Source organism: Penaeus japonicus, unplaced genomic scaffold (genome assembly GCF_977035675.1).
Source record: "Penaeus japonicus unplaced genomic scaffold, GWHDUDI00000001_assembly GWHDUDI00000022, whole genome shotgun sequence".
Lineage (NCBI taxonomy): Eukaryota > Metazoa > Arthropoda > Malacostraca > Decapoda > Penaeidae > Penaeus > Penaeus japonicus.
Genome location: NW_028234424.1, coordinates 28,143,024 through 28,153,023, shown reverse-complemented (window position 1 = coordinate 28,153,023; position 10,000 = coordinate 28,143,024). Strand labels below are relative to the sequence as shown.

Sequence of the window (10,000 nt, the reverse complement as noted above, 5' to 3'; positions counted from 1 at the left end):
CTAGTTGAGAGAATTAGATGGACAGGGGACGAGACTTTCACGAGCGATCTCTGGGATAGTCACCAAAATCGTGGATGCTGGCCCGGCACCTATGCTGCAGCACAATCCTCGTTGGAAGGTGGACAGGGCTAACTGGAAAGTTTTCCAGGACGCCGTGGCCCAATGATTTCACACTGAGTGACGATTTGGATGTTCTAGAAGCCAGACTGATAAATGCCATAGATGTGGCAACCTTACAGACCATAAGGACGCCCCTGTAATTCAGAGTTACCAAGTGCAAGGAACATTTCTGCAGGCAAAGAACCCCTGAGAATCTCGCTCTTCTGAGAGAAGTTAGCCAAGGAAGCTCGGGAAACTGTTAAGAGAGTAAATCAAGAAAAGTGTTTGGAGCGTGGTTTGTCCTTTAGCCACCAAACCTCCCTAATAGAGCTGTAGCACTGAGTCAGACGGACCAGAAATCGCTCAGACCCCAGACGTACACACCACGATCTCCAATCTGAGGCAGATAGACTAGCCTTGAGTTCTCTCCTAGAACAAGTAGCGCCGATCTGAGTGCAAGCCAAGAACGCTTGCATTCAGGAAGGCTTGCCCTCATCAGAAATAAAGCGTTCGAGGCCTGATGGATCAGATGTCATGTTCTCCATGAGGAAATTAAGGAGAACATATAAGGCCGGTTCCAGGTCAGCCCAGGGTTGTGATAGGATCTCCTTCCCCATCATTTCCCACCTTGAACTTGAAGGTGAGCTTGCATTTCTGCAGTTCACCAACAGGTTCTGAGAGACTTCCATGCTACCACAGCGCCAGAAGAGGGCTCACATAGCCCCCATCCCAAACCCAAGGAGCCGGGAAGGTACCACCCCAATTTTCTCCTTGGGTGTCTGAGCAATGATACTAAACCGAGTCCGATGGAGACTGGGTCCGCCTCACGAACACCTGCACGGGTTCATAAGGGGTGCAGCTCACAGTTTAGCAATATCAGCACTGTTTCCTCTATGATAGTATTCCTAGACTTGAAAAGGGCTTTTGAACTGGCGAGTCCTCTTGCTCTTCAGGAGATCCTGATTCAGAAGTGAATCAAAGGTAGATTACTAGCATATATATATATGACTATTTTCGGGACAGAACTGTCAGAGGGAAGTTCCAAGGTTACCTTTCGAACCAATTGGTGGACTCCTTAGTTCTTATTACTATTCAACATCCTCGACATCCACTCCCAGAGGGGTGCAATATCACTTCTTATGCAGATGATCATCCAATCCTCCCTGTTCTCATGAATTTAGTAAAAACAGGCCAGTACTGTCTGGACCCTATGTCTGAGTTATGCTGTAGAGTCGGGCTTAAGATCTCAGCAGCCAAGTACACTAACGTCCAAAATGCAAGGCAGCAAGTCTAGGGGACAAACATAGAGTGGGTTCATGTCTTCCAATGCTTGGAGGTATGGGTTGACCAGTATCTCACTTTTCGAGATAAGATACCTGACTGACCATACCAAGGTAAGACTCTACCATGAGAGCTATGTTAGGGCGGCGCATAGAGGATGAACACTGTATAGTATGTATACTTATTCTATGCGTATGCAGTCCGTCACATAGTGGACTATGCCTCCGTTGCCCAAGTCATTATCAAGCCCGGACATAGGAAATGAGGATGTCAGGGTCAATCTGGTTGTCCTGTGGTGGACTAAGGTTACCAACCTTCTTGTGGAAGTGACCCTTTTCCCCTTGGGCACCTGAATTGATCTAATGGCAGAACAGTTCTTTGACAAGGTTATCTAAGCACCCCTTGACTCGCAGTTAAGACGACTTGCACTTGATCATAAGCCCATTGCAAATTACTTCTGGATGTCCCACACGACCAGGGTACTAATATGTCTAGAACTTAACGAGCAATTATTAACCAAGGGCATGGACTCCTCCTACCCTGATTATGTTACATCCCCGCTGTGGGCGTCATCCTTGATTGAGTTTTCTGTCATGAGCTTGACAACCAAAAAGAGTCAGTATCCTCCGCCTCTGTTGATGGATGAGGTGGTGAGGAACATTACAGTAATCACTCTGCAGGGTAGTATAACCTACTTCACTGATAGTTTTATAGATCCCACCATCCACACTGCAGGCGCCATTTTTTTAGAAAGAGAAATAGCTAAATCAATGCAGGTATCAAACAATGCCTCCTCGCTCCAAGCAGAGGCTGTCAATATCATGCGTCCCAGAGAAATGAACATGTTGCCATACATACAGATTCCAGCACACCCTCTGACATTTACATCATTGCACAGAGAATTCGTAGTTAGGGAAGACCTGTTATTATAGATTGGACCCCAAACCATATTGGCATTAGAGGGTATAAACTTGCTAGCAGAATGGCTGAGTTCGGAAGGGGACAGCCCTTTAATGTGTTGGTCATTCATCCAAGCTGAGAACTCTCAAAGCGCAGAGTGGCAGCTGCAGGGCAGGTTGGTGTCCTGCAGCTCCATAGAGAGGAAGCAAGAACCTCCCTTCGGCCATTTAGTATTCAGATGTCACTGGTACTCTATGCAAGTATAGAGTACCAGTTATTTTATGCCGAAGTTATTTCAAACAGACTATGGCCCCTGTACATGGCATTATATAGACACATATGCATATGCTGATTGTCTGATCTTCCTCAGACAGGGCCCACAGATGACAGTTACTGGGCTGGTTAGACAAATATGCCTCTTGCTTACTCCGTGAGAGCTGGAGTGCCTGCTGGCAATCCAGCCATCTTGATAAACATTCAGTGATAATGATCAGAAGAGTCAGCTCTAATAGCTGATAGAAGCGTCACCTTTGTTAATATCTCTGAACTGAACTGAACCGGGAGTCATGTTAGATTAGTTCCGGTTAGCACTGCTTGCACATTGTGCTGATTATCTGCCTCTCTGTAATGAGTGAGCATCATTGCTCACCCAAGAGGGAAGATGTCAGGAAGAATGAGCAAGTGCATGGTTAGGCCTCCTTCGGTGTGCTTGTCTTCACCTGCTTTTCTTATATCGTGTTGTCTCTCCCTTACTTTCATATACATTCCTCTCCCTTCCTCTTTTGAAGATTTTGAAACTGTTATCTTGTCTTTTGGCAAAGCTATTTGTTTTTAGTGAGGTACAATTAATTACAAACCCTAGTGCTAAGAGATATCTGTTACTGTCTACTTCCCCCTCATGCACAATACAAACCTGTCGTGTCGTCATAACCTGATGAAAGAACCAAGCCTTTTTTCAATGATTGCCCCAGCAGTGTATCTCTTCCTTGATCTTACATCTGCTGAGATGAATAATGCTAATATAAGGATGTTGAGCATGCCCTTTCTCAGTCACATCCCTGGTTAGACTTTATGAAGGACTGGATCCTCAGACACAACTGCCAACTCATGGCAGATATTGGCATCTATCTCCAAGAAGTCCCATTCCAGAGGCTCTCACACCTCAACTCTTGTGGTCCTTTATTCCACTTCTCTTACACTGATCCTATCATCAATCTGGCTTCCTTGTCCCTGAATCCCTCTCAACAGCTGGGTCTTTCTTTTGCCCTCCACCCTCTTCCCCTTACCACCATCGACTTTATTTTCTCCTTGTACTGTTTCACCTTAGCTAACAGGAACTCCCATCTTTACCTCAAACCTTCCATCCCCAGGTTTACCAAGAGGCCTTGCAGAATCCATGCCAAGAGGATACCACCTATTTGCTCATAGAGAAAGACATTCGGCAAAAGGCCTAGATGCGCCTCTTCCCTCTTCACCAACATTCCACTTGATGATGTCCTTACAATCCCTCTGAAGCTGCTCCCTAAAGATCCTCACCTACTATACTTCTGTCCACTGATGTGTTCCTGATCCACCTGTGTGTGAAGTGTCTAATGTGTCTTTTGAAGGATGCTTCTATTTTTAGACCTTCAGCATTGCCACAAGTTATCCCCTCTCTCCAGTATAGATCAACATGTAAATGGGGTACATTGAGTCTGAGTTTCTTCCTTTCATCTTCATTTGTCATTCAATTTGACTTTAATCATGATCCAACCCTCTTTATGGATTTTCTGGGGAAGCTGAACTACCTCCCCTCCTCCAGATAGAACAATTTTTATTTATTTATTTTTTTTTAATCAAGTCTCAGCATAAGTATCCACAGTACATACCAAAACACACACACACACAAGCATGCACACACGTACACGCAAATACACACTTATTTTTACAGAAACAGAGTTCATGAGGGAGTTAATATCATAAAGCTTAATAATTTGAGGAGAAACTGCAAACATAAAGCTCACAGAATATATGGATACAAAAACACAAAATCATTATAAAATCATTATTTTGTAAATAAGTAACAATTTATTAAGTCTTTAAATCACAGAATTTTTTAAAATCCATAGGGATATAGAATAAATCACTTACAATTGGTATCAAAGCCTTAAAAATGTCTGATTTAAAAAAAATGTTAATGGATACAATATTACATGACCACCATGTGAAGTATATGATGTTTAATGTACAAATAATCTATATGTATCTCATGAGGCATAGAACCAATTCAACATGAAAATAAATGCCGACATTCATGTAATAACCTTATGTTCTAGCATTTTCAAGTATCTTACCACTGCATTGTTAATGTATTGATTTCTCTCCTATTTTTTTGAATCACCAAATTTCTATACTAGACCCTGATATCTTTTTTCGTATCCTCTTATTTCAAACAAATTTCTAAAGTATACAGAGAAAACATGGAAATTTGTGACAGAGACTAATATACCCGTTGGTTGTACTTGAGTTAGGAATATTACATTCCTGAAGAGGAATCAAGGGGAATTAAAGGCACTTATTGCATTACAAACAAAACCTCATCATTTTACTGTCTGCTGGTGGAATATGTCTATGGTAGTCTGATGACACTCTCGAAAGTGGTAATCTGACCAGCCAATAGAGAAACGACCATCTGCTTTCTTGAAATAGTCTAGACCTCGTCCAATCTTGATGATCCAACCACTGTCAAATCTAGAGAAGGAGAAGGTACAAAAAATTGTGTCAGTAAGTGTGCACATAAAAAATAGAAAGGAGAGAGTGAGTGGTTGTGATGTGTGCAGAGAAAACAAAAGAGAAAAAGGAAAATGAAAGAAAGCAAAGGCTAATATCTAATGCCATTTGCATCCCACTAGTTCTGTTAACAATTATTCAGTTTCTCGGATTAAGTAATCAATAATCATTGTTCATATATCTATGGATAACACTACGAAAAAGAACATACTGACCTGATTTCTCTATCATGGATAGTTTCAGAAAACTCAATAATCAAGTTTACATTATGCTTCCGTAGCGATCTTGTGATCTCATCTAACCGTTCATTCTGTAACCTGAAAAGAAACAAAAAGATAAGCTCTGAAATAACAGGTATCAACTGCTCTTTTTAATTGTAAGATACCCTATCAATATCACACACACGCACACATATATATACACACTAAAAGATAAAAAACAGAAAATAATACATATCATAAAACACTGAAACAGATTAAGGGAAGTACATCACACCATACCTAGGATCACTTGGGTCTTGGGTTGTCTGCAGTGTAATTGACTTCAGACATTCAGCTTTATGAACAAACAACTCACAAAAATGCAGGAAGTTGAAGATCTGTGGAAGCATTTACAATACAATTTCAGAATCTTAAAATAAATAATTATTCTTTCAGATACCTAATTTTACATAAGACTGAAGAATAAATACTATCAGCACTAAGTTTTGAACCAATATTTTGTGAGTTGTTTATAATATTTATTCTGAGGAGAATATAATCCAAATTCATAATTCTATGCTTATATACAGGTTCACTTGACACTAAATGAAGTGGCTATGAATTTGCCCTTCTTTGAGTTATATGGGAAAATTAAAAATTGCTGGTAAAAAAAAGAACTAACAGCTAGTTGCAAAATATGTAATATACATATAAGAGACAGGAAAATATCTTATAAGGCAATATAAGCTATATAGTACATAGCAGATTAAATGTTCTTTTGTAATAACCAGTCTTCACTGATAGCACATTCCTTTGACAGTGTTGCAAACACTTTTACTAACCTGGTGAGTTGAGCGTATGTATGCATCCACTATGACTACATTTGATAAGGTTTTGTCTATGAGCGGACTAAAAATAGTCTCATAACTGTAGCCTGTGTCACCATTCTCGATCTGAATCTGAAAAAAAGAACATGAGCTGAATATAATAAGTACACGACATTAAAATAAAGCTTCTTTTGCATGATGATACTAATAATTATAATGACAATCAAAACCTAAATTTTGAACAGGTTCTATACTGTTGTACTAAAAGGGCTTACCATACAAGGATTTAACATTATTAATAAATATTTGGGAAACTCTAAACTTTCAATCTTATTATAGTATCATTATAAACTATACAATTACATTATAAAAAAATAAATGTATTCTTTTCAATATTCATACATAAATTAATTTCTGCTAATTGCCAAAATGTGCATGGTATTTGTGTAGATTGCATAAAGTAAAGGAAACTTTATTGGTGCATGATACACGCAAAAATTAAAATGCCACTTCATTCACTCACTTGTCTGTGGGTGCGTCCAATTTCTTTCTGTTTATTTACTGCCTCTTTCATAACTTCTGCACGAGCCAAGTACTCTTCTGTCTTTTTCTTGAAGTGACTACGTTTGGTCTCATCTTTAATATCTGCAAGATGAAAGATCATGTTCAAGTTGCTCAGATCTTTTTTACAAAGTACTTTGCAAATAAATATTCATTCCAACTATTTTTTAGTCAATTAATTTTTGTTTCTTCATAGACATGGAGTTCATGGAATTTATGGAAAACTATAGTATAATATTACTCAAAATATTACTGAAATACCTTTGGCAGCTTGCAGGAGTAGTCTGATGCCTTGTTCATAACAAGCTAAAGCCTCAGCAAATTTCTTGTCACCATCAAGCTGCACTGCACGAGTCAGCACTTGTATTGCTGCTGATTCTGATCCAGACATTGTCCCTTTCTGCTGAAGTGTTACAAACAATTGGTTTCAATAAATTACATCAATACTATATTGCATGATAAATATCCTAATTATTTCCAGTAAAAAGAAGAAGAGCACAGCTAGGATATAATTCTACTGCTTGTAATAAGATATTCTGAGTCTGGAAATAGGAATAGCAATACATTTTGTACTATACTTACTTACTAAATTCAAGGAAAGTGCAATTATGGAAGAGGTTACTTCTCTAAAAAAAAACAGCAACAATTTAAAGAGGAATTAGAATAACAGCAAGCATGATTCAATCAACTTCAAAGACATTCTCAAGATATAACATCAAAACCACATGGATGTTTGGGAATAGCAATTATTCAAAATTACCTCATCTTAGGTAATTTAGCCCTGTTCCTCAACCCATGTGTTAAGTATTTACATCTATTGTTCTCCAATGATTCTGACTTTGGTTTGAGTAGCTACCAATACTTATGACCTTGACTGATTCTGCCAATCTTGTTTTCCTCACGATATCATCTGATCTTAAGATTTCATATACCCTAGTTAGCTTACAATTTATCATGTCATCTGTAACTTTAGAAACTCTCATCTATGTCATTTCTTAATTCCATTAACTTTCCCAACATTAGATGTAAATCTTGTCAACATCTTGTGTTGATGCACAATAAATCAAACTATTTTTAGAATTATTTTCATGTCATTTCAAACAATGCTCCCCATTTGCTTAGATTGCAATTCCCTTAAAAACTATGCTATGCTATAACCCTAACTACAACTGAAAGAAAAAAATAATTCCTTTTTTTCTTATTCTCTCAAATTGATACACCTACAGAACTCACATAATTAAATATCATTTAGCAAATTACTTATGTGATAGCTCTATATTCAATAATATGCTTCTACAACCAGTCTTTGTGCCTTCGGCACTTCCAAAAAGGCCAACGAACCTCCACTGCAACCTTTCTAATAAGATGGAAACCTCCCTGATAGTATTAACGTAAGAAATCTGTCCACGCTCTATCTCACCAGAATAGTTGTGGTAGAGGTTAAGGTAAAGAGTTTGTGGAGATTACTTGACAATGCACCACTATAGAGTTTGACTTCATCATAGACTACATAAAGTTTAAAATTGATTTTGGGTAGAACATAAACAAGGTAATTACAAGAAAAACTTCTGTTCTGTGAGTCACGGCAGGTGTCTCCTCTAAAAAATTATTGGCTGCATCAAAATTTAATGTTATCCCAATCCTTCCAAAATATTAGCCTATGTCAAAATATTCCCACACTGTACCTAACAATAAATTTTCCAAGTAACCAAGCGTAACTAGAATCCTGATGTACCTTGCAGGCCACATTTATTGACATGGGCTGTTCACATGGTGTGTGTTACTAAAACTGCCTTGTCAGGGAAGCCCAGGGGCAGGTGCCATAGGAGGTCAAGGAAGGTGCCACGGGAGGGCGAGCTAGCCGCGTCTCCTCAAAGGTCAACAGTTCCGTGTTTACATTTCGGGACCGTGTTATTACAGGATTGCATAAAGGAGAACTATTGGACATACCTGTGTTAAGCAAATGCCAAAGGTCAAAGATTTTAAAATATGATAACTATGTACATAATATGATTAAAAGGAAGAAAGATCTTGAACTAGCACAATAATGACAAAAAACCAGAGCAAATAACATTATCCGCGTCGCAACCCTGATTTACGATGACCCTAGTTGACGGCCGCCAGCAGGAGAATCGATTGCGATGATCTACTTAATATCACATTCTTTTTACCTCTAACTTCCTTCTGCATGTGTCCAGTGTCTCGACATGTCCTCCAAGGTGAGCTAGGAATACACTGGCCACTAAAATGAGCTCCCGTAGGTGGTACTTTTATGGATAAAAGTCTGGGAACCTCAGGTGTTTTTAGGCTGTGGATGTTGGCTGTGTTTGGAGATAAATATTCGCATGAAGACGATTCTGTTGCAAGAAATCCATGATGCCGCGTGCTCAGTGTGAATTTAGAAAGCGTTTGAAACGTGATAATTCAGTGTTACATTATTCTTAGTAACATGGTGAAAAGTGTAATAGTAACAGCCATTAATGGCTGGTGTAGGTCGACTTCGAATGCTTCTCGATTTTTTATTAACGTGATTTTTATATTTTTCAAATGAATTAGAAAGATCAGAAGTAAGAATGAAGAATAAAGGACCAAGGAATGTGTAGTGTAGAAAATTTACCTTAGAAAGTAGTAGATCTAATCTTTACTTGTGAATTCGGTACTCCTTTGAATACCTCTATCTGGAGGAGGGAGGGTTACAGATTCATATTGAGTATGTAATATTATGGGATGTGAAAGATAGGGTCTTGTAGTTTAAGGACCTTTTAAATGTAGGTGAAGATAGTATTTGCAAAATTTATTATTTAAGTAAATATACTGATAGTTTCTTAAAATATTTCTTGTATACAATACTCCACTGTTTGACTCTAGTATATGTCTCAAATATATGTGTTTGGTAAGATAAAAGTCACTGGATTGAAGGGGAATCTCATATTAGTATACTTGGAAGAGGTTATGTTCTCTTTTTGCAGACTGTTTTCCATAGTCAATATGTATTATATAAGGGTGTTATTTATATCTTTTCTCTATGTTCAGACAATTTTCGTTTTAAGATTTACCAAAGTATTGTTAGACTCTTGTGATTAAACTGATTTCTCTCTTCTTAAATATTCTCTTTGGTTAGAAAGCTTGCCTCACATTTGTATGAACTTGCTCATTGGTTGATGCTTACTGTGAAGTGCAGTTTGATAGATTTATATGTGATATCTTCATGTTTTTCCTTTCTTTACTCTCCTAGTATATTGCCATACTATTGCACAACTTAGGCAGTCAAGTGATTCGTAATGGCATAGTAGTTTGGTGATATGAAGCATTGTATGTCCCCTCATTTTGCAGAGTATATATAAAGTTTTATCAGTTTAAAAT

At 38.2% G+C, this 10,000-nt stretch overlaps 2 protein-coding genes across 3 annotated transcripts in view; one reads left to right on the top strand and one right to left on the bottom strand.

Moving 5' to 3' along the window:
* Positions 1-4,310: 4,310 nt before the first annotated feature.
* Positions 4,311-8,551, bottom strand: LOC122262606 (MIT domain-containing protein 1). Of its 2 annotated transcripts, none has more exons than XM_043030683.2 (7): positions 8,373-8,551; positions 6,899-7,040; positions 6,600-6,721; positions 6,092-6,208; positions 5,550-5,647; positions 5,265-5,366; positions 4,311-5,010 (listed from the first exon to the last, which is right to left on the bottom strand). In XM_043030683.2, the coding sequence occupies exons 1-7, from the start codon at positions 8,394-8,396 to the stop codon at positions 4,860-4,862; spliced, it is 756 nt and encodes a 251-aa protein (XP_042886617.2). In that variant the 5' UTR covers positions 8,397-8,551; the 3' UTR covers positions 4,311-4,859. The 2 variants fall into 2 exon arrangements, with proteins under 2 accessions (XP_042886617.2, XP_042886618.2); XM_043030684.2 differs by having other exon boundaries at positions 6,899-7,037.
* Positions 8,552-8,701: 150 nt separating this feature from the next.
* LOC122262610 (uncharacterized) overlaps positions 8,702-10,000 on the top strand; it is a 12,543-nt gene continuing 11,244 nt past the window's right edge. The window contains 1 exon segment of the mRNA XM_086549736.1: positions 8,702-8,856. Within this exon segment, the coding sequence (XP_086405862.1) occupies positions 8,845-8,856 (12 nt within the window). The 5' untranslated portion in view covers positions 8,702-8,844.

Excerpts from the sequence above, each read along its gene's own strand:
- LOC122262606 (XM_043030683.2), bottom strand. The coding sequence starts at position 8,396 with ATGTCAATAAATGTGGCCTGCAAG. Across the intron at positions 7,041-8,372 it reads CAATAAATGTGGCCTGCAAG|CAGAAAGGGACAATGTCTGG; the intron begins GTACATCAGGAT and ends GTAACACTTCAG. Across the intron at positions 5,011-5,264 it reads ATCCATGATAGAGAAATCAG|ATTTGACAGTGGTTGGATCA; the intron begins GTCAGTATGTTC and ends CTCCTTCTCTAG.